At 35.3% G+C, this 25,966-nt stretch overlaps 2 protein-coding genes across 3 annotated transcripts in view; both read left to right on the plus strand.

The window, feature by feature from the left end:
* LOC149784730 (uncharacterized) overlaps positions 1-25,966 on the plus strand; it is a 384,805-nt gene that overhangs the window by 237,165 nt on the left and 121,674 nt on the right. The window lies entirely within an intron of this gene.
* The window catches only part of LOC149784731 (uncharacterized), a 127,463-nt gene that overhangs the window by 22,243 nt on the left and 79,254 nt on the right, over positions 1-25,966 (plus strand). For both annotated transcript variants that reach the window (XM_089932757.1, XM_089932758.1), the window contains exons 4-5: positions 8,919-9,449; positions 12,136-12,242. In XM_089932757.1, the coding sequence (XP_089788883.1) occupies positions 8,919-9,449; positions 12,136-12,242 (638 nt within the window). The remainder of the gene's footprint in view (positions 1-8,918; positions 9,450-12,135; positions 12,243-25,966) is intronic.

The following is a 25,966-nucleotide window of genomic DNA, read 5'->3' on the forward strand; positions in this document are numbered from 1 at the left end:
TAAAGTGACTAAAATTGGCTGATGTAATTTGGTTCCGGATGACAAGTAAATATGTGACAGCTGTATTGGTTTCAGTGTAATGCTGGGGCACATATCACTTGGTTCATATCAGTCCTACAGATTGGAAGTATGCTTTTTATTAAATCTTAGTATGACCTGAAGAAGTGTTTACTTTGAAAAATAAAAGGAAAATTCATTAAAGTGTCTTTAGCTTTAATTTTTCTAAACTTTTCATCAATAATATCTGCTTTATCATGGTAGTTACTAACACATTTTTTGTTCATTGAACGATAAATGAAGAAATCATTGGAAACAGGAAATGGAAGTCATTATACCAAATTGGTACACCTCAAAAGATCCATGGACTCTTTCAGTGTGGAGATACGGAAATTACCAAGTTGTGATGATGTTTGGTTCTTACATTCCAGACATGTTTCCTTATAAAGTCTTTACAAAGTCCTTACACAGTATTTTCATAAAATGGTTTGAGCCATGAAATCATGAGTCATTTACAGAAATTAAGTGGGAAGTAAACCTGCCCCTGCTTGTTGGACTATTATTGTTCATAACCTAAACATAATACAAGGAAATGGTGAAGTTACTACTGCTGTATGGCAGAATTGTCTCTGTCCTCATAAGCTTCTATTTGTTATACAGAAATGGAATGTTGATTTTCTCTTGGGTCATTGACTTTTCTTTATTTCTTTAGGACAGTTGTACATTTTTAAGAGAAGTTATTTATCCATAAAAGCCCAAATACTATGAAAATATTTAACATTAATTAATCATTATAATTTGTTAATGTATTTAAATGTATTTACATTATTTTAACTAAACTGTAATGTATTAATTTATCACTTTAAATGATACATTATTGAAAAATGTAAATACGTAATAAATGCATATAAATATCTGATTTTTTTTTATTAACTTCTGCAAATAAAACAAAGATTTTGTGAAATATTTAATTTTTTAGTCAGGATATCCCACTGAACCATCAATCCCAAGATTGATTGGCTTTTTCCTTATTCCTAGTGCAAGCTAGTCACAAAATTTTGGCCAGCTTTGTAACTATTTTTCTTCCTTTAGTCAGTGACTTTGACATTTGACATTTTCACCAAAAATTGATACCCTTAGTGCTAGCCATTCACAATATTTGGAGAACGTTAGTGAAGTGGAACTAATATTTATTTGGTATTGTACAGAAAGTATTTCAAAAATTGTTTCAGTCAGTGACCTTGACTTTTAACCTTTGATTACCTTGTATGTTTGTAGCACATGTATTTGATGTTGTGTGTATTGTATCTTTTAGTGTGCTTCTTCATTTTATTAGCTTAAAAGTATATATTGCTTTCATCCTGTATGCACCTTTTGGCTTTTAGTCACCCTCTGTTGCATGCTAACCTGCTTTGTAACATAGCTACATGGTGAGTGGTATCTGTACTAACACCAGATAAGCCATTAACCAGGCAACTTCATTTACAGAAAGACCTGGGGGTTCTGGTTAGAAGGATCACACTGAATGATTTGTATATGAATATCTGTATTTTTATTTTATCATTCTTAGCAAGCTTAAATACCAAGGAACATATTTCTTCCTGAATAAATTTTATTAAATACAAGCAAGATATTAAATCTCTCATCCAGTCTTGACTTTACCTCTTAAATTCCCCATCTTGCGAATGTGATTGATGAAGGGCTTTCATTCGAATATCAAAATACCCCTCATCCATTATATTGCAAGTAATGCTGATTCAAAGGGTCCATAATTTTCCTGCCAGTAAGCTGTTCAGAGTTAAACTAGCATACTTAAAAGTGATTCATTTTTGTCTTAACAGTTATCTTTCAGTGTCTGACACCTCCTAAAGTATGCAATATCATTTCATCAGCTTGGAAATGGGACATAGGCATAGGGTGCTTATTTAGGCACTTTTTTCATAGCAGTGACAAGACTTTTCAATCTGTCACAACAGATTGTTTTGGTTGCCTAGAGACTTCAGGTAATAATATGAACCTACACTATTTGTCATTTTCAAGTTGTGTAAGTTCTGATTCCACACTCTTCAAATGCCTCATATGGGATTTAAATGTTATCAAGTAAATTGAGTTTTCCATCATTTACTGCTTGTCCTATTTGAACAAAATAGCTAATTTCCAAGCTCAGTCATGTTAATACTACATCAGAATATGACTATAGGGATGAAGTATGCTTTCTGCCAAATGACTAACAGGTAACTCAAACACCAGATTTCTTTACAACCATAATACAAAATGATTCATGAATTAACATATACATCAATACAAATGCAGAGAATAACCATAGAAGACTTGTTTTTATACAATGGCCTGATCATTATCATTTTTAAATACTGGCATTTCGGTGTTAATCTCCCACAAAGTCATGTCTGAACATATAGGTGTGCAAGGCAATTACCTAGAGCTCCAGGGTGTAAGGGGTGCCAAATTAGATGGAAGTGACCATTATTTCTTGGGGTGATGAGTGGTGCACCAAATTCATGGTTACCCTGGGGTGTCAAAATCTCTGCAATAGCCCTTCGTCATAGTTAATACTAGTACCATATTATTAATCAGTTATGGTAATATCATTTTTAACAATGAAAAATTGTGGAAGATTTGCCATGTTTGAATCTATATATTGCAATAAAGTTTAAAATGAAAGAATAAAAAGTCTTAATTTGAATTTGTTAATTGCAAAATATTAAAAAATACTAATTTAACTAGTACACTTTACCTTGGCTTAGGGCATGTGCTTGTTTGAATTGAATTGATAGGTACATTATTGATATTTGAATGCATTTATGTAACATTGGAACTGAATTAATATAATGCAGAATTGAACTGAGTCAGGTCAGTGAAGATAAAACAATGATGTGGACAAATTAGACAATTAAGAAAACTTAAATTATGTTCATGAATTGTTAGAAAAAGCAAGGATTGAGTTGAATTTAGTTGAACATCAAGTTGGTGAGAGCAATGTTTACAATGACTTAGATATTCTAGCTTTTACAATATTTCTGGAATTATGTTTTTAATGTGTTGTATTCAGCAGTTATTGAGTTGAAATGAGAATGTCAAGTCAGTGATGGTAATACTAACAGTGAATTTAACATTATAGTTTCTTATGACAATTCTGGAATTATGTTCATGAAGCACTGAATTCACCAGGAGTAAAATTACTATGTCAGTCATGAGGAAACGTTGAAATTTTTATTTATAAATATAAATGATCAAGTTGCAGCATAAACAAAATTCTGAAATATGAAATTAAAACAAAAATAGATCAAATTCAGCATAGAATAAAATAAAGATGCATGTAACTTCCTTTTACTAATTACAGACAGAAATTAGTCCACTTTTTAAAAATAAAAATAATGAAGGCAACACTCACATTGACCTAGGGTGGCCATTTGTCTGGTTCTGTACTGGACAGTTCAGTTTTCAGCTCTTCTGCCCATACCTGGTACTTATGCTGAACCATGACTGAATATTATATTCGTCTTCATTGGTTAATATATGTGATGTATTTAAGATTGCAGTTATATTGCTAAGATCCTACTGGAGCTATCCATGTGTGTGCTCAAAACACCCTAATATAGGTTGGGTCAGGATTATGTCACTCCTAGGGAGCTAATTCTGCCTGGCCTTAATGAGATAATTTATAGCGCTTGGAAGGGGAATGTCCGTTATTGTCAAGTTCCATCAGTGGTCACCCTACCTTGATCATACAACTCTGTTCTTATAGCAACTGATATGACAATCTATAATTTACTAAATATATAGAAACTGATTTAACAATCTATAATTTGTTTTAAAAGAACTTTAATTGATGTAATTTGGAAGAGAGAAAAACATGTAAAATTCCTTAAATAAGTGTCTATTTGCATGGTGGCTATGTAGTGAAGTTTTTAAAAACCATTTCCATAACTTCCGTGTACCAATATACCAACTGTAGAAATGACCATCCTGGCAACCAGTAAATATATTGAGTCTGAAATACTCTGAAATAGCATGAAATCAAAATACTCTGAACTAGCATGAAATCACAATACTCTGAACTAGCATGAAATAGAAATACTCTGAACTAGCATGAAATCGAAATATTCTGAACTAGCATGAAATCGAAATACTCTGAACTAGCATGAAATCAAAATACTCTGAACTAGCATGAAATAGAAATACTCTGAACTTGCATGAAATTGAAATACTCTGAACTAGCATGAAATCGAAATACTCTGAACTAGCATGAAATCATCTAATAAACACAGGCTCATTATGTATGAAATTAAGAGCATTGCTTGATAAATAGACTGATGGGTGTTTTTTTCCAGATCTGTAATGATGTTGTTATAGGTTTTGACCCCTCACCCTCTTATCTATTAACTAATGCTTGTAAATACTCTTATAACACACACCTATGAAATGAAGTGTAATACTTGACCAGTTTTAGTGACTTTGACTCGAAAAGTTGGTCCTAAAGTAAATAGGGGTGAAGATTAATTTATTTTATTTATAAAATGTGAATAGACTCCTGTTAAGGTCAACATTAGTACTACCATTATGCAGGATCCATGTGAATAGACCCCTGTTAAGGTCAACATTAGTATTAATATTAAGCAGGATTCGTGTCAATAGACTCATCTTAAGGTCAACATTAATACTAACATTAAGCAGGATCCATGTGAATAGACTTGTTAAGGTCAACATTAATACTAATATTAAGCAGGATCCATGTCAATAGACTCCTGTTAAGGTCAACATTAATACTAATATTAAGCAGGATTCGTGTTAATAGACTCCTGCTAAGGTCAACATTAGTACTAATATTAAGCAGGATCCATCTCAATAGTCTCCTGTTAAGGTCAACATTAGTACTAATATTAAGCAGGATTCGTGTCAATAGACTCCTCTTAAGGTCAACATTAGTAGTAATATTAAGCAGGATCCATGTGAATAGACTCCTGTTAAGGTCAACATTAGTACTACCATTATGCAGGATCCATGTGAATAGACCCCTGTTAAGGTCAACATTAGTATTAATATTAAGCAGGATTCGTGTCAATAGACTCCTCTTAAAGTCAACATTAGTATTAATATTAAGCAGGATCCATGTCAATAGACTCCTGTTAAGGTCAACATTAATACTAATATTAAGTAGGATCCATATCAATAGACTCTGCTGAATAAATATTTTCTTCAGCTTGTACAAATATTAAACAAAAATTTTCTGTCCAAAATATTGCCTAAACTTCAAAACTTTTACAGAAAATTGATAAAGAAAACAAATAATAATAATAATTTACAAATGTTACAGTCGAATAAGAAGCTTCTGAGCTGAATTTCCACAAGCAGCCAAGAACGTCATTATAAACTTCCAATGAAAGCCCAGAAATTGATTTTCATTTTCGAACAGTACATTTAGTAAATTTCCACAAAGATTTTATATCGAAAGATTGTGTTTACTGAAACGGCTAACAATGAGAGTTCGGAACATGTATTAAGTTTGGAACATGTATTAAGTCATGTACTCTTGAACGTTACTGAAGTCAACCGCATGAGAAGGAAATGGTCTTATGCGTGAAGCCAGACAACACTAACAGAAAATCAAAGGTAAACTCAGTTATATAGCAAAACTAAAGAAGGGATAATGTAACCACCTTCATTAGGTATCGTGTAGAATGAAATGGTTCAGTAAAATTAGTTCTTGGTCAAAGTAAGCATGTCAAAGGTGGGGGACACGTTACTCCCTATAACCGTCGAAGTTTGTAGACTATAACAGCTGACACTGAAATTCAAAGCAAATAAAAACATAAAAAAAGAGAACACTAATTTTAAATCAAATGAGAAATTCTTTATTCATTAAATAAAACATCGGTACCAGATATATTGTTGTACGCGAAATGTAGCTTGCAATATCAGCATTATTTCTTAAATAGGTCACTCGAAAAAGGAGAGAAGTGTCCTCCCTTGTGTTATTTTGTACTATATGTATGACTGACAATTGAATTGTAAGCAACGATACGAGCCTCTGTGTTTCTAACATGCCTCTACACACACACACACGTTTCAAAATGTTGCAGTATTTAAAAAAGCATCTTGTTACACAAGTCCTACAACGGAAGACATAGAACATGTTTTTTTTTTTTTTTTCAGTGCTATGCCTTACTATCCAGATAACGGCCTTGTATAGCCTGTTCCAATGTCGGTTGACATTGGAATGAGTAGTCAAAGTTTCAGGAATATCTCACACACTTCCACAAATTTGTGTGTAATTAATATACTTACTGTGCTATCATTATCATGGTGGAATGAAAATACGACACTAGCAAATGAATGCATTTTCTTGTTCCGTTGACATACATTTGAATTTGTTGCAATACGACTGTAGTCGAGGTATGCCGAAGTATGTTTAAGTAGGTTCATGTGGTGGATCTGTTTCTTGAAATTAAACGTTGCTTATAGTTCAAATAGGCATAATATATTTTTATTCGTTTCGTTAAAGAATAATATTTTAACTTAACCTGATTTCGGCATTATCGGCTTTCATCGCTTTCCAGCCAACTGAAATGTAGGCCAGCGAAACTGGAAAGCAGGCCCATTTCTTTTGTGAGAATTTGAATTTATTAGAGAAAATACATCAGGGTAAGTAAAGTCTGGCAAAAACATTATAACGTTACTTTGTAGAAAAGCGTCGTTATTGGTTGCCATTTGTATGTGATATTTCTGACTTTCTTTGAGTTAGTCAACATCAAAACACGCTACACAGTGCCGTTAGTTAGGCCATAAGACCCATCAACCCCCAGAACAAAAATATCGGGTGATGTATCTTACATTGAAGGACTACTTGTTATACTTCCATGGCGATCAGTAATGAATCCTGCATTTTGCAAATTTAGAATTAAACACTAGGAGGATTTTTCTGATGGGACGTCCCATCACCATTTTTGAATAGTGCCAACAATAATTTGAGATAAGCCATACTTTTTTCATTATGACTTAGTTGATGATTACATGTAGATCATATTGAATTTTATATAATTTATATACCCTAGAATTATGTTTCAGATATTATCTCAGTAATATCAGTATTATTTTATATAGAGAGGAAGAATAAAGCAAAATTATTTTATGGAATATTTTACAAATTTTTAATTATGACAGGCTTTGAGAGCAATTAACATTTATTTATGATAAGGATATATGTGCATCACATGATCACAAGTTAAAATGTAACAATCCTCATTCTTACAAAAATCCTTCTTTCTGATAGATTTGATAATGTTTTGGATTGAATTCTGCCAGGGTAGGATTTGAATGTTTCCAAATTTTAGCCATACTGAAATTTAAGTACATTTTTGGCATTTTACTATCCTGTTCCATTATTAAAGTGAACATTATTGATGTCATGTATAGGTTGCATAGTGCAATTTCTGTATTAATTTTGTTGTTGTTGTGGGGTTTAACGCCTTTTTTTCAGCACATGATAGGCTATGCATGGCAACCAGTATTAATGGTGGAGGAACAACCCGGGAAAACCCCGGGAAGAACCTCCGACCCACGAGAAGCTACTGGCAAGCTTTCTCACATCCCACATTGGCCGAATCCTAGACTTGAACCCACGCAGACAGTCTGTATTAATTATTAGAGACAATGGCTCCACCTGACTTCATGGAACATAGGCATTCAGAGGTTAAAGTCAACAGGCTCAGCTTAATAACCATCATGTTTTTATTTATAAGCTTTATTGTTGATCTCTGTTGAATGCAGGTAACATTCTTCATTGGTTAGAAAATCTACAGTAAAAATCAGGGAATAAATAATAACATTATTTAATGCTTAGACTTTAATGATGCTGCTTTCTGTTTATTGCAAGTAAGTTTCTGAAAAAAGATACTATTTATTTAGGGACAACAGTGAGCTGCAATAACAGCTCATTAGCTCAGTTTGTGTAACAATACATTACAGTTCAGCAAAAACAATGGAGAAAACATCAAAACTATTTTATTGTAAAAGGTGGAGAAATAAAATGTCACATAACTGGTACGTCAATTAATAAAGATATCCAGGGATATATGCACTCTGTAGTCTAATCTTTTGTCTTAGATTTTATTTTATTATAAAGATATACAGTTTCTGCATATTTGTTTTCTTCACTTTGAGATATTCATGATAGAAAAGATGTTGATGCTATGTATGATCTGTAAAAACTAATGTATGATTAAATTTCATTAGAGAGGAAACTTATAGCACATACTTCTATTACTACTGCTACTGTTGCTAATCACAGCAATGATATAGTATCATGCAATATACGCATATCATATTGAAAATGAACTTGACTTAGTTTTGATTGTGTAGGTCAGCATGATTATGAATAATGAAGACATCAGTACATGTCCTTGAAAAGCAGGGGAAATATGTCACTTAAATGGCAGTGGTGTGTTAAGATGTCACAGATAGTAAGGCGTCTATTTAGAGTTAGTAAGGTCTTAGATTTGAGCCTTCGTCTCAGTTGAATATTTTCCTAGAGAGAACCACATCAAAAGTCTGTGTACTGCCTAATAGCAGCATTGGTGTCTAGCATTGAATAAAAGGTCATAAAACCTACTTTCTTGCTGTTGTTTTCATGATTTAAAAAAAATCAAAATGATTTTTTTTATTATTTTGAATTTGTTTTTATTTTGTTTGACTGCCAGACTTCACCTTGACAAAATCCAAAACAGATCTTACCTGGCAAGTGGAATTTTTCAAAGTCTGTGTAACACCTGCTCACAGTGTATTTGCAGAGTCTGTATATGGATAGGATGATAAAGTGTGCCTGATTTACATTTTCAGTTTCATTGCCAGCTTCATTGTTTGATGCAAAATTCAGCTGTATTTGCTGTTCCTTGTGTTTTCAGATTCTGAACAGGATTATCGATTACAACACCTTGCCAGAGTGCTGAATGAGCAGCAATTAATGAAGGACAAGGCCACATGTGAAAAACAGGTGAAAATTCTTCCTCAAGGAGAGATAACTCATAAGAGCTATGAAGTGGCTCACATTGCTGATGAAGACAAGGAATCAGAAGTACTATACAGCAGTTCTCAGCAAGACATTAGCCATGATCTTTCATCTACTGCTAGTCAGCAAGTAGAATCCTCCCCGTCATTAGCTCAGAGGGAGCCAATTCAGTCAGAAACAAACATTATAGCCATGCTAAAATTGTTGCAAGAAAATGTTTATCAATTAAAACAAGAGACAGACAAAACTTTGCCACTGACAGTGTGGGACCTTGCAGATCAGTATGTCTTTTACACAACACACCAGATGTTCCCAACGAGCCAAGCCATATACCTCTTGGTTTCAGATGTCAGCAAACAGCTTACAGATCTTGTAGCTGATGAGTGTTATTTTGATTGTGATGGGAAAATGAAGTGCAAAGTTCATGGTGAGTTCTGACGAGTCCTTTTTTTGATAGTGAAGGAATAATAAAGTGCAAAGTTCATGGTGAGTTCTTCTACTCTGCCAGAATTAATAAACACTTTGATCTTAGTTATTTTATACAGTAATACAGTCAGCACAGTTTTATTCCCCAAGAAAAAAAAAGATAATTGGACAAAAAAAAAACATTTGTCAGTCCTGCCTTGTATGAATCTTGGCAGACAGTTACTTTAACATCCATTTGCTTTCCTTTTACTTCTGGACCGCTCCGGTGGCCTAGTGGTTAGAGCGTCCGCCTCGGATGCGGGAGGTCGTGGGTTCGATCCCCGGCCGAGTCATACCAGAGACTTAAAAAATGGTACTAACAGCTGCCTCGCTTGGCGTTCAGCATTAAGAGGTTAGTGTTAGGACTGGTTGGCCTGGTGTCAGGATAATGTGACTGGGTGGGACATCATGCTACATGTCTGCGGCATGATGCCCCAGTGCTAGACATCACTATAAACTGCCACATTGCAGACATCGTAGCGATATGACTGAAAAATTGTTAAAGCTACGTTAAAAATAAAAATCACATCACATCCTTTTACTTCTGTGCCATTTTGTATAACCTCTTTGCATTTGGAATGTAGCTTCAATGTGCACCTATCTTTATCTAGATAAAAAATGTAAATTCTACATAAGTTATATTTGAGCTATTGGACAAAATTTCAAATTAGGTTTGTTCCTAACCAGGAAAAGCCATTAAAGTTTGAAAATATTGATTAAAGGCCAGGGAGGGCAGGGGGACGGGGTCCTGGGAATTTTCAACCAACTCTTGATGACAGAAAAAATACTTAATTGAGTCGTAATTGAATTTGTTGATGTTTTGGGTTTAATACCATTTTTCAGTGCATGATGAGATATACATGGTGGCCAGTATAAATAGTGGTAGAAAAACCCAGGAAATTCGCATTAAGAACCACTGACCCATGTGAAGCTGATTATAATTCTTACTGGAATTTTCAGGGTTGCAGAACTCATCATTCAGTTCAGATCCAGTTGCTATGAGGATGATTTGGGTGATAGCCCTAAACATATTTATACAGTCAATTCAATTACTGAGGCAGTCTGTTGGTGAAGTACTGGTTAATACTCCATATTAGTATCTTTTCTGATGTGGAATATAAGAAGACCATTGTTATCTTTGTAAATATTGGATGAAAATAATAAAACATATCTTTCTTAGTTTTCTGACTAGTGTGTAAATTTATGGCAAATGCATTGCAAAAAGAAAATTGCTGCTATTATAAGGACCTTTACACTAGGAACATGGTGTGAAGCATTATTGTCAGTAGTAACTCTTAACATCTTTTTGGTGGTCTTTACTGTCAGTTCTTGTTAGATATGTAGAAATATGTGAATTTTCAATGCAGGGATGACTTTGACAATGTATTAAATATACCTTTCCATGAAAATTGATGTTTGGACACCAGTCAAACATAGACATAGTTCATGATAACCACTCCTCCTACTCATGGTCCAGTTCCAATGCAATTTTACTACTGATCCTTCTATCAAGTAGATGATGATTCATTGGAATGATTAGAATATCTGTGTGCACGTTCAACCATAAGCAAATTACTAAACATCCAGCATAGATAAATTATGCCAGTTTCTCAGTTTAGAAGAGGTCACAAAGAAAGCAGACTTTGCATATTACTCATGTATCAGTTGCAGTCTTGTTACTAAACTTGGTTCAGGTCATGAACATATTGTGTTCTGAGTGATGACAGTAAAAGCATCTTCTAGTATGAATCTTGTGTTGGGTGCCAGTGTTTATTTTAGTACAAGTGTAATTAGAGTTGTGACAAGTCAATGATGTTGAATAAAGTGATGAAATGACATGGACGAGTACCTGTTGAAACTCGATCACCCCAATGCATTCTTTATAAACCAAGATGTTGTTCATTTTGAAAAATGAAATGCATCCAGGAAAAAAGTCATTAAGTTTTTATTTCAAATATTGTGCAGTCTTTTTATATCACCCAATTTTGCACTACAGTATTTAAAATTATTACATGGTTTCCTCTGAAGTATAATATTGAAATAATTCAAAGGGATATATTTTGCTGAATGAGCAGTCACCTGTTTGACAATAATGAAATTTTTGCAACTTAAATAATGACTCTTTATATGCCAATTGTAACGTGGAGAGCATTTTATTATCACAATGTCCACCTGTCAGAGCAGATTTTGTTCCAAGTTCATATAGATCACAATAAATATGGAGTCCTTCACTTTCTGGATCATGATTTTGGGCTTAAATATTAAGATCACTGAATCGGGAACACAGTTGTCACCTCAAAATAACTAAAGCTTTTCGGAATCTACATTTATCAAATGTTGTGGATAGCTTGTACGAAGGATAAGAAAGAATTTTATTAATATTTTGATTTAAAGGTCAAGGTCATAGTTATTGAAAGAAGAGCATGGATTTTGCACTAAAGCATATAAAGTTATTTGATGTCAGGTGGGTGCATAATGTGCCATTTATACAAAAGTGTATTTATTTATATATACAGTTAATTGACTTGGGGTGGGAATATAATGAGCCATTGACACTAAAGTGTATTTATTTATATAGACAGTTAATTCACTTGGGGTGGTTGTATAATGTGATATTGATATTATCCTTGTTTATAATTTATTTTCAGAAGTGATTGAGTTTTGGCTAAACTCCATACATTACTGTACATCATCACCAAATACCAGCATCCCCCCTGTGATTTTGGTGGGAACACATGTGGATAAAATGTCACAGGTACAAATATGGCCATGAACATCAGAGGTGTTGCAAAGTTTCTTTTTATGCCTGTTTAGCTCTATTGGTCAGATAATATAATAGCTTATGGTATGGCCTGTTGTCTATTGTCTGTCCAGTATCATCAGTTTGTTAACATGACTCATTTTAAACTGCTTGGAGGATTACTATGAAACTTTACACATGGATTTATCTCATGGTCTGGTTGATCCTCAATGGAAATGGTGCCTGTCGGACATACAGTATGGCCACCATATTGTCCTTTTTGAAAATCTTATCACAATGTTTCCTGAATGGATTTTAATATCATAATGGGGTTTTCACTGAACAATTTCTTACCATGTTAGTTTCTAAATAAATCTGATGGCCAGTATGGTTGCAACAGCAATCAACTTGAAAATCTTGATGTCACCACTTTCATGAATGGAAAGTCATGATAATAATAATAATAATAATGTGGACTTTGTAAGCACCTAATCTTTAGAAGCTGTCAGTGCTTTACAACATTATACAACACCTATAACATAAAGAACATATATAATGATATGATTACAAAAAATAAATACCATGAAATTAGAAAACATAAAAACATACTGAAAATATTGAAGGTAGGAACCATTATTAGGTCTTTTAAATTTGTTCTTGCAGTTGAAATAGGTGAGTTTTAAGAGCACACTTGAATGGGATTACTGTGTCTGAGTTTAGTTGGCAATTCGTTCCACATTGCTGGGCCCTGGTATGCAAAAGAACATTGTCTATATGACTTCGTTTTCATAGTGGGGATAATGAGTATATAATCGTCAGAAGAGGAGCATAAGTATCTTGCTGGTGTGTACACATGGGTGAGGTTGGATAGATATGTTGGACTGGAGTCTGTCGGTGAAATTTAGCACAGAGAACAAATTTTGTGTTTGATTCTGGATCGAATGGATAGCCAGTGTAGGGTACAGAGCAGCGGGGAGGTGTGATCTGATCGTGGTAGTTGTGTTTTGAATTTTTTGAAGTTTCTGGAGTAGATATTGAGATGAACCAGACATAATTGAGTTACAATAGTCCAGTCTTGAAAGTACTCATGAACACACAAGTGTTTTAGTGGCATCAACTGAAAGATATTTGCGAATGGAGCTGATGCATCTCAGCTCAAGATATGCAGCCTTGCATATGTTCATGACATGTTGGTGCAATGTGAGAGTACTGTCCAGAGTAAAACCTAGGTTTTGTACTGACTGTGTGAATTTAATGTTGGTGTTGTTTCAGGTAAAGGATGTGAATGAGAAAGTCTTTGTGTTGTGATCAGAATGGCCTCAGTTTTATCATTTCTTCTGCATCTGGTTACATGTCATCCATGATTTCACATCAGAAAAGCACCTCTCTACACCTTGGATGGTAGCATCAACTTCAGTTGGGTGGCTAGATTTGTGTATTTGGGTGTCGTCGGCGTACAATTGGTAGGACATTGGATAATGATCTATGACACTTGAGAGAGGCTGAGTGTATAGAATGAAGAGAACAGATCCAAGAACAGACCCCTGTGGAACACCACAACATAGATCAACTGGGCTGGAGTGTATTCCATTTTGTGGATGCAATTTTTGTCCTGTTGACCAAGTAGGACTTGAACCACTTTAAGACTCTATCATGAATGCCAAATAAATTCTGGAGACAGTGAAGTAATATATCATGAGCTATTGCGGACCTGCAAACCTTCATGATTTTGCCGTAAGTCTTAAAAAAATGACACTTAAAATACAGACTTACGGTATACAAGCAAAAACTATGGAAAATGATCATTGCCGAAAAATCCGTATAATTGGTTCATCAGTGTTTTATTTGGAGCCAGTTTTCATATTAGAATTAGTGAAATTATTCATGGAACCAGACTAACTTTACAGCAGCACCTCAGACGCTTTAAAGTGCACCTATTCGTTCATCCAAAGTGTCTGCATGATCAAACTGTGGATTATATAAAAAAATTTAAAAATTGATGTATGTATGTTTAAGACAAAATGGAAAATAAGCCTTTTGAAAAGTGTTAATCAACACAGAAGAATAAAATTGAATATTTAGATTCTTGTGAATAAAAGATGGAAAGGACACAGTTACGTTTATTGGACATCACATTCCAATTTGAGTATGTCTCATGGCAGGAGATATGATTGCTGTTGTCGTATGAAATGGAAAAAGAATTTCCAAGAAATAAGTCAATTTGAGAGATGGTAACAAGCCATTGAATTGCATATGGTTTGGAAGTAAAGTTTGCGCAACTGTACTAGTGGTAAATAAAGTCTGCGAGTGCTTTGCAAACTTTTCAGTTGAACATAATATTATCGTCGCTGCATCAAACTTTTAATTATGTTTTCCAGCTTTACAATAGCAGTTATTGATATTTTGTTACACCTTACTGAAAACTGGTCAATCTTATGGCAAAAAAATCAGCTGCCTTACTGCATACATGCCAACCATTGTGCTTTTGGCATAATCATTCAGCTTTTTTTCACTAAATTACGCCTTACGTGTATCTGTATTCGGATGACGCGTTTTCAGTATATCCCCCTCCCAAAAATTTAATAATTTGTTTTCTCATGGAAGCGACTTTCGACGCCTGCTGTAAACATCAGCCATTTTGAGTGGGTTTTTGTAGCACCACCTTCGGGAAATCCCCCATTTTAGATGCTACATTCATTGCTGTGAATGACCATTACGTCAGATCACGTGATCGCTGTTTATGCTCTGGTCGAAATCTGCTATTTAAAGTAACTGGGTCTTATTCTCCACACTCCAAAATGGAGGTCGCGGATTTCGTTCAATACTTACTCGAGTTTTCACGATTAGAATCACAACTATGAAAGCTTCAATAACTTAGGTAAAGGCTCTGATATTTATGTAGGCAGCAATTAGTTTTTATAAATTATCAAATTCAGATGACTTAGTGATGTAGACGCAGACAAAGAACTTGTAAATTTCGAGTATGAGAAATGGCAGCTACGGTTGGTCATGCGGCTTCACTGACTTGATGGTGAATGAATTCTTTCAAGATTTTAAAGCACATAAAAATTCTTCCGTGAAAAATAATCACACAGCTATAACGATCGGACTTTACTTTTACATTTTTCCGTGCATAATATATGTGTACCAGAAATGTAAAATGGTTAAAATTGCTGTTAAACGTAACATACACTGCACTGCTTAACAGTGTGTATGGAGTCGAATAGGTAACAGGTGTTCTGTTTATAGCGCACTGCACTGGGTAACTTTGCTACATGTGTATTGAAGAGCTAAATAGCCATACACTCTTGTTAGAGTCTGTGTAAGAGACTTTGACAACGAAAGGGGAAAGTTAGAGTGCTATTATTTTATTGCCAGAATTAACAGAAGATTCCACTGAAGAAAACATTTTTTTATTTGCTTGATAATGCTTTGAATAAACATAACTGTGAGAGATTGTTCAGTAACCCAGCACTTAGTGCTCTACTAGTGTGCAAAACATTCATAGTCTCAGATGGTACAAAGTGTTTTAAAATGCAATACGAGATTCTATTGCTTTTTAAAGCTCAAAGTGTTATATACGAAAATTTGAAGCAGTAATTGATGATAAAAGTCCAGAGGGATAAATAAATCATTTTGTACATATGCTCATTGAATTTTTATCATGTTATATGTGGATTACTCTTTTTCTGCTCGGATTACTCTTTTTGTCCACTTGGATTACACTTTTTCCTTGCCAGGGGTTGGCATGTATCTTACTGAGACAGACTTGTCAGGGTTGGCAGGTCTGCTGAAAAGACTTTGAATTCAGATGAGATACAAGCTTTGATAGAGCAACTTTTTCTAAGATTTCTGATATGAATGGGAGATTAGAAACTGGGTGGTAGTTCTTTAAATTGTTATGGTCAAGTGTTGGTTTCTTAGTAGAGGCTTTACAATAAAAGTTTTGAAAAATGATGAGAATTCCCCGGATGAGAGAGAGGTGTTAATAACATCAGTTAGTGAAGGCAGTACTGGATTTAAGCACTCAAGCAGCAGTGATGTTGGAATTGGATCAGGTTCATATTGACTTTGGTGCACTCTTCATCACGATTGTATATACTAAATCCATAGAGACCGGTTCAAATGCTGCTAATGGTTGTATGGTGTTGGCGAGTCAATTGAAATTGTGTTGTCAAGCTTATTTCTAATGGTTTTTACTTTGTCATGGAAGAAATTTGCAAACAGGTCCGGAAGGTTGACTGGCGAGAAGGTAGTTGAAAGTGGTATACATTTGTTTCTTGACATTAGCTTGTTAGTAATCTCGAGGAGCTCTTTGCAACTGGAACTTTCCATGATCTAAGTCCTATATTGGGCTAATTTCGCAGCATGGACTATGTTTGTGACGTTCTTAGCGGCTTCATAGATTTTGCTATGTTGCTACTTCATGTATCTTCGAATCAGCTGATTTTAGTCACAACACGTTGTTGTAGTTGAGTGTGGCCATTTTGAGATGTCCTTTTATACATCACAAAGCTCGTTACCCGTTCGCGTATTTTGTTCAACAATACAAAATTTTAAAATTAAATTACCTGCACAAACATTCGAAGATGACAATAATGTAGTTGGGTAGGTTTGTCACGACTGATCATATTGTCTAATTATGTTAAATTAGAAGAATTAAAACACGGAGTTGTGTGTATTACTGTCGTGAGGTCATGTTCCATCAGCATGGTCAATTTGGATTGGCCGATCGATTTCAATGCCCACCAATCAATGCTTTGTTTACCAGAATGCTTACACGTGCCAAACTTGTATATAAAAAGCGTTGCTGTGCCAAGTCGGAGACAGATAGGGGTAGTAAGATAAGGCAGCAGACGGATAGAGGAAAGGGCTGGTGAAGACGAAAATCTAGAACAGAGATTGATTAAGTCAGGAAATATGAGAGAGGTAATTTTTGAAAAGAGAAAATTTAATGTATGAAATTTTGAAGAATAATTTGGAACTTAGACTTTAAACTACAAGTTCTCATAAGTAGACACATTTTCTACATACAAATTTCGGAACCCAAATTTTGATTCCGAAATTCAAAACTTATTTCAGACAACATAATTTGCCCAGATTATATATTATTAACACTCAGGCTTACTTTCAGTAAAATATGAACTGGTTTTAGCTAATCGAGATATATCCACTATGGTTCTATCTACTGGTATACATCTATAAGTAAAACTTGAATCTGTAAACTGGTAAAAAGGGTGTAGTACTGTTTTACAGATGAGAAATGATCGAATACATCTGTCCTGGATTTTTAATCTTTCTTTATTAATGTTTTTACCTCTATTGCTAAAGTTAGATGAACCCTTGTAGCTTCAAGGTCTCAAAAAGAAAGCTAAAATCCTGAGTAATTTTCCAGACCCATGAGGTTACAATTTGCTTATGAATAGTGAGTCTGGTGGAAAGTCAAAGCCTCTAAGCTTTACAGCGGTCTCTTTCAGCAGGGCAAAGCTGGTCCCTAACACTGCTATACCACGGAGAACACTTTTGAATTGATACTATGTGCTTGGTGGCTGGGGCATGTTTGTTGAGCAGTGAGCTCAGGCAGTTATCGAGTTGTTCTGCTGTATGAGGTAAGCAAGTTAGGTTTGCTTGGATGTCATGCATTAGTTTGGTTCTTTTTATCATATGGAGGTTTCTCTTTGTAGCAAATAAAGGTGGAGGGTTAGGGACTGATACATCAAGATGTCATATAGTGCAGAGGTGATCTAATGCAAGTTCTTGGGATACCAAGGAGGACCGTAGAATATTATCATCAGGTTTATGAAGAATCCAGTCTAAAATGTGACCATGTTTATGGGTGGGTTGTTTAACTGACTGTTTGAAGTTGAAAACATTAATAGAATCTATGAGTTTTGATGTGTTAGTTTTTTGGGGGACAATCAAAGTGAAAGTTGAAATCTCCAAGAAAAATCAGGTTGCCACCTATCGAATATCCATACTCCAGGAGATTTGGAAACTGCTCTAAAATGAGAGATTCAGTCAGCTTGTTTTTTCTGCTAGGAGAGGGCGGTAGAGGCAGAAAAAATGGACTGTCCTTTGTTCCAGTGTAAGTGTGGTTTAGACTAGTTCAAATGATGTGTGGTAGAAATTGAATGTTGTGGTGTGGTTAAGATGTTTGATCATAGAGTTCTTTGTGATGACAGCAATTCCACCTCTGCGAGAGTGGCAGGGTAACCAGTGGGTGTTTGATCCGCAAACTTGGGCTCAACGCCAGATGTTATTAGCCTTGTTTCTGTCAGGAAAAAGATGTCGATATTCTGATCATTGATAAAATTATCTATTTCTATGTGCTTTTCCGATGGTCCTACTGATTGGGCATTGAATAATGCAATATGCAGTGATATCTCTGGGCTATTTGACACAAAGGTTGATGATTTAATAGGGATTTGAATTAGGTTATCTAAATTAACAGCCGAATTTGTAAATTGTTGAGCCGGAAAGGGCATAAGGGAGATAACTGGTTTTCTTCTTTCTGTTGTACGCCGGCCAGCTTTGAAACGTTTCTTTTTTTGCCTCTGTTTACATTTAAGTAACGATGAATGTAGTCCCAGTTCGTTTAGTCTAGAGCACCATGTAGTGTGTTAGCCAAGGAGTGGTCGTTTAAAGCAATTAATGAGGGTCCATCATAGCATAAACGGGCTGACTGGCGAGTATTACGTGATGGCGGTTTGTTCAACAACAAATGACGTTGTGGCAGTTGAGAAATACAGCTGAGAAAAAGTCTAATTTTTCTAGTTTCCAAAACAAGGAAATGAAGAAACTGAACAGCCAATGCATGATGAACACAATAACGTAGATGAAGACAGACAACAAGCACATGAAAAACGGCACAAAAAATGGAACAGCTGCTTCAAGCTGGTTAAGTGACAGCGGGTGCATGATCAGCATGGAATGTTCACCAAAATTGGCCCTAAATGAAAATGGTGCCATTCTGAGAGCCAGTATTGTTGTCATGATGGCCACCTTAAATATCTTGTTTTAATTTTCCCTTCAGAATAGATAGTATGTTGACATAGGGTTTTCATTATAAGACTTATTATTGTGTCTAGTCGGTCCTAAATAGAACTCATGCCAATGTGATGTCCAGTATGACCATTTTAGGAGCTATACTTAAAATCTCGTTATCTTAACTCCCCATAAAGAGAAAGTCATATTGACATGGGGTTGCCACCAGAAGAAAATTTTATTATTTCTAGTTGTTTTTAGTGCTCATGTATCCAGTGTGACCCCATTGTTTTTGCCACTCTTCCTAAATGGAAAGTCTTATCAGTATGGGGTTTTCACCAGAAGACTTGGTGTATAGTAGAACCTAAATACAAAAGATACTGATCTGACATCCAATATGACCATTGCTGTGGTCATCTTGAAAATATTATCCCTACTCCTTCTGTGTAGATGGTGACATTTACATTGGGTTATCACCAAAAGACTTGCTTCCAGTAGGGACCAAATGAAAATTGTTTTCTTTACAATGTTTCCTATACAGATATTATACAAGAAAGGAAGAAAGAAAAGACAATATTGAAGGAACGCCTTTCCAATTTTTTGGTTGTCTTTTATAAGGGCTATTTTACGGTTCACTGTCTTTGGGTTCAGTCTTTTTGTATCCTGACATTTCATTGCTGAGATAGATCTTGCCAAGGCATTATGTTCAGTACATTAAAGCTTCAGCTGGCCCCAGTTGCTGTGGCTTAAGGTGAGAAGTAAAGCAAATAATTCAAGCATATTTTCCAAAGAAAAGGAAATGAATTAAACATTTACATAGACAGAGCAGTATATCTATTTTTAGCATGTCATAATGGTACACTGTGGTTAAAATCTCTTTCAGTCTAGTTGTATCAGACTTACATTTACTTTTGATGGAACCACTCTGGTGCCTTAGTGTTTAGAGTGTCTGCCTTGGATGCGAGAGGTTGCGGGTTTGAACCCTAGCCATGTCATACCAAAGACTTGTACAAATTGTACTAACAGCTGCCTCACTAGGCGCCTAGCATTAGGAGGCTAGTGTTAGGACATGTCAGCCTGGTGTCGAGATAATGTGAATGGGTGGAAATATCTTACCTGTGTTGCATATTGATGTGTATCTCAATAAATAATATGTGATACATTACATTAACAATACACATACCAACATGATTGTCTTGTCAGGCCAGACATAAAAAATGCATGTGTCTGGTCAGCTGACTGTCCCTGTTCTTCATTGCCAACCCTAGCACTTTTTCCCCATCGTAAACAAACCCACACTGAGTACATTATATTGTTTAAAAAGAAAACCATGACCTGCCTATTCTAATTTTAAAACCAATACAATGGGAAACAAAGATATTGTTTTGTTTGGCCTCATCTTTGGCCATTTCTTATGTGTCCATATATTGGTTGTATTTTCTGTATGCAGATTACAGGGAGACCTAGACTTTTCTTCTTGTTTTTATGCCATCTTCATCCTTGACAAGGTAACACAAAGACAAGATAACACGAAAGGCAAGATAACACAGATACTTCCAATCAGACTACTTGCTAGTAGTTGGTGATTTAATTCAATGTTTTCAGCCATTTCAGGGTGCTCCGTTTGATTGGATGCAACACTCTTCTAAGTCACTGTGCCCAACCAACGCCAGCATCACTTGCATCAACATACATTTTAATTGATTGGCTGAAATCTGGAGCTCAATGAACTGGTGTATTCCTAAGTATAGCCTTTGATTTATAAAAAGCTTCCTGACATTCACAGACCAACACAACTTGGTTTCCTAACACATACAGCTGTACTGATTAATCGGCCATACTCATAATCGGGCTGATTATTAGAACAATTGGTATAATCAGTATTGGCAGAAAGAATCGGTGCTGATGTAAACAAATTTTCAAAGTATAAAATAATTCAGTCATAACATTCATCTTGACATGGCTTGAATTTTAAATCAGAATTAAATATTGGAAATTAAGGAATAAACATTTGATTTGGGGTTTAATTGAAAGACAATATATTCTTAAAAGTAAATACTTTTTAACACACTTGCTGTAAACTACCGCTGATTGTCTGCACACAACAAATTATCAATACCATTTATGCACTCATCCCAATCACAGCAGCCAACCAGCCAATGAGGCCTTGTGTGGCTGTTGAACTTCCAGCACACACATTAGCAGATAGCTAGGCAGATTAGATAGCTAGCAAAATTTCCATCTACATGAAACTATAACTCACTATAGTTAATCTGTTCTTTAGCCAGTCCTGCAATGCTGCTAATCAATGAATAGCAGTCACATGCTGAAGCAGCTGAACGCTGACAAACAAATATTGTGCAGCATTGATATTGGCTTGCCAGCGCCAGAGACGTTACCCCTGGATACCGCAGCTACTGAGCTGCTTCAGCGCATGACTCGCAGCGTGGTGCGTGCATCCATCCAGCCACGTGGACAACTTAGTAGTAACTTACTTGATTTAAAACATTGTTTCAAGAGCATGAAGCGATTGGATTATTAATATTGACTAGCGATCGTACACTATTAAATATACTGCCAAGCCTACGCATAATGTCGAACTCAAAAACTCAAGTTTAGTCTGGAATTACTTCAAAGTAAATGCAGTTGACGAGTCCAAAGCAAATTGCACACTTTGCAAAGCATGCATTTCCAGAGGTGCAAAGGATTCTAAAAACTATATGACATTAAATCTTGTCCAACACTTGCACTGCAAGCACATCGTCAAACATGGTCTGTTTCATGCAGATAAAAATGAACAGGATGCTGTGCAGTTAATCTCAACAGCTGTAGCAACTCCTCGTATTCTGACTATTGATGCCATGCTGGACCGGAAGCAGCCATTTGCATTTGACGACCCAAGAGCTATTAGTTGGCATAAAGCTATTGCAGAGTTCATGGCAGTAGATGTGAAGACATTCGATTTTGACGTCTGATGGCCCTGGTAGAACAGCACTATAAAATTCCAAGTCGGAAGTACTTTTCCACATCTTTGATACCTGACATGCATAAGGCAATACAAAGCAAGGTGCATGATTTAGTTTCTGCCCAATCTGACCTTAGTTGGATCTCTGATGCATGGTCAGACTCGTCCATCAGCGTAGCCTTGTTGAGCCTTATGCACACTGGCTGACTTTAGCTGTGATTTTAGCTGTAACACCTTTCGATGAATCACACACAGGAGAATATTTATCGAGCAAACTGGACAAATTATTTGAGGAATACAACATTCCCAAAACTCATATCCATGTTCTTTCGCATGACGGAGGCGCAAATATGGTTACAGCAATGTGTGTGGCTGAAATCGACACTATCAACTGTTTTGCACACATGCTGCAGCTCGTTTTCAGTGATGGCATTCTGTTGCAGCGAGCTGTCAAAGATGTTTTGGTGATCCTGCGATCCATAGTCAGCAAGTTTCTGCACTCCATTCTTGCACAACAGCAGCTCGATGAGCAGCATGAAAAATTTGGCATTGACCATAAGAAACTCGTCTAGGATGTCTGGACACGCTGGACTTCTACATAAAATATGTTGGTTTCGTTATATGAACAAAACCAAGTTGTTGGGGGCTTGCGTTACTCTATACAACCTGCCTAGCCTAACAGTCCAACAGTGGGACATGAATAAAAATATTGTGGACACATTAGACCCATTCGCGGACATTACAAAGAAAGTAAGTGATAGCCAAACATCAGTATCCGTCATTCTTCCTATGCTGAAAATGCTTCAAATGTTGCTGGCTTGAGAGCATGAAGCGAGTCAAGGTATTCAGACAATGACTTGTGATGTGTAGATGTCACTGATGTGGTCAGCAACAAGAAGCTAGTCTTGGCCACCATCTAGGATCCATTCAAACTCAAACATCGCCTATTTACTGAAGAATTACTTGTGACCAGATCCATATAATGGCTTAGAGGCAGAATGCATAATAGTTGCATCAGCTGACAAGCAGGAGGAACCCCTGATCCCAAAAAAGAAAATCTGAAACTTAAACAAATGTCACTGGACCATGAGCATCACGTTACTGGGATTTGCTTTCAGTGGCCTGTGCCAAACCTGTCCGTACCATCAACAAAACAAGCCACATGGATGATGCAATGCTTGAATTGTATCTGGCCAGCCCTCTGTTGCCACGAGAAGACATATACAGCTGGTTGAACGCTCACAGGTTTCAGTTCCCCTCCTTGGCCAAATTAGCTAGACAATATTTATCTGCATCGGCTTCAAGCTTTCCGAGCGGGCAGCTGTTTAGTGGTGCAGGCCAGATTTTTTCAGATCATCGTGGATCATTATTTGGCGAGAAGGGAGAAACGGTACTGTTGCTTAAATACAACCTACCTCAACTAGACTTTAAATATTAGCTGCAGCCAGCATACAGTGACATCTAACTTTAGTCTTAAAGCATGCATATTATTAATTTTAATTATTATTGGGCTACTGTTATTAACATTTCTTAGTCATTTATTGAAATCTGTTAATGGCGACCTGCATCATTGAACATAAGTTAACAGACTAGCTTAGTACATTTATATCCATTTATATCTTAAATTATTGGCAGACCATAAGTTTTATCATTATTAGTTTTAAAGTTTTTCAAGTTTTCTGTTTGTGTGATCGTTGTTTTCTATAGATAGCAATGTACTTCTTATCCGGTTTCTGTTTATTTTTGTATAGGAGTTCAAATTCACTTGCCGCATAAACAACCTTGTTATAACTTACATGGCAAAATACCTGCTTGCATTACACTAATAGGTTTATGTTTCTGAACCAGTCATTGTTATAAAACAAATAATAATGAAATAATCAGTCTCATAATCGGTATCGGCATTTTTATAATCTGCTATATGCAGTATCGGCATAATCGGCAAAAAGTGACATCGGTACAGTTTTACTAACACACCAAAGTAGTCAGGGGTTCAGCAGTTAAAGGAAAAAAATGCATCTGTTATTTTTTCTTTCTGATAGATAATGTGAATTCTGAGATAGCCTTAACCATAATTTCTGGTTTGTCTTGACTGTGTTCCAAAATGTGTCCTATCAATTTATCAGAAGCATGGCAAAACTCACTTTTACTTAAATTAATTGTCAAATTTGCTTTGATCATTCAGTCAAAGAATGTCTGAATGGTTTTGAGTTGATCTCTCCACGTTTCATTGAATATAATGATATGACCTCACTCACTTCAGAGCTATCAATAACAGATGTTACATGTTTCTTAAATGCTGGAGTGTTGAGAAAGAACCTTCCATATTAATTGTTATGACTGTTATAAACACTTTACGTGAGTGGAATTTGCTGAAATTTTTTCAAAATAAATCAGATTTGCTGCCATCCTTCTTACGTACACAAAATTACTCTTTTTCATAATGCATTTCCACATGACAAATTTTACAACTTTTTTCATGCGACACATTTCACAATCAACTACCTGACTTAATCATCCAATGGGAAATTATCACAAACTTGTCGTCAATAAGTTCTATATATCGACTGAATTTAGAACCTGTCAACTGATGTACAGCTCATTGCAATTTACAATCATTTGCCAAATACTACACACAGTATAGAGACATTTACCAGAAATTAGAAGCAATATAGATATAAATAAGATTTTGATCAAACACCTGGTTAATTAACTTATATTATCAACATCTCTAATTGGATAAATGTGCTTATTATGAATGGGATCTTTTGCCTACCAATGACTTGTTTTTGCATCTTATTTACTGAGCTTCATGCTTTTCATTGAATGGTATTGCAGACTTGTTGAATTGGTAAATATCATACATTTGTTGCGGTTTTATTATGACACCTATGAATATTAATAAGATGATCTTGCATATAATTAGCTAAGCATTATAACCACTATGGAGACTGTATGATCAATATTATAATTAATTAGACTTGGTAAATAGGCAATTATAATTATGATGTTTTATGTGTATGATCCCAGGTAAGGTTCATAGCTATTAATAATGGGGTCTTGCATTTTATTTGCTGAGCTTCATGTTAAATCTTAACATTTAAAACCAAGACAGTCCATGCTCCTGAAATGAAGGTGTATTCTGGGAAGAAAAGGAACCAACTTTGTTCCATTTTATACTGTGATATATATACTTGTGTGTGATTATTAATAAAGTAATGAAACCTCAACAGATAGCCAGTCTGTAGGGGTTACAGACGAGTCAGTCTCAATAACTGGAGTCAATCTTGGTAACTGTTACTGTATCCAAATTTTAAAACTTATTTTCTGAAATTGTATCAACTTACAATCATCTAACTGGAGATGGACAAACTAAGTGGATAGATGGTAGGTTAAATGAAACTAGTGAAAAATAACTTTAAGGAATAGATATTAAAATCGGCCTGTTAAAAGTACAAAGGATTGTAAAATATAATTGAGACTTCTAATGTGAAGTACGTCACCCACAGATGTAGTTTATAATTCAACTCTATTTTCATATGGATTCTGAAATATATATTGTAAAGAAAGAGCCTTATCAGGGTATCGTCTATGTATAAATGGAATAGTCCTAACAAATAAAACTAACTCTTGAATCTATATTCAGTTAGAATTGAGGGTCAGCAACAAGGATTAAGGTGGTTAATTATGTTTTGTATTCAAGAGAAATTTGAAAGTAGTTCGAAACAAAAATATGCCATTTTTTGAGATAAAGATCATGATTTTCACCTTAGAGATCAAATTCAAATCA

The sequence above is a fragment of the Sinohyriopsis cumingii genome, chromosome 14 (genome assembly GCF_028554795.1).
Source record: "Sinohyriopsis cumingii isolate HCF-2022 chromosome 14, ASM2855479v2, whole genome shotgun sequence".
NCBI lineage: Eukaryota > Metazoa > Mollusca > Bivalvia > Unionida > Unionidae > Sinohyriopsis > Sinohyriopsis cumingii.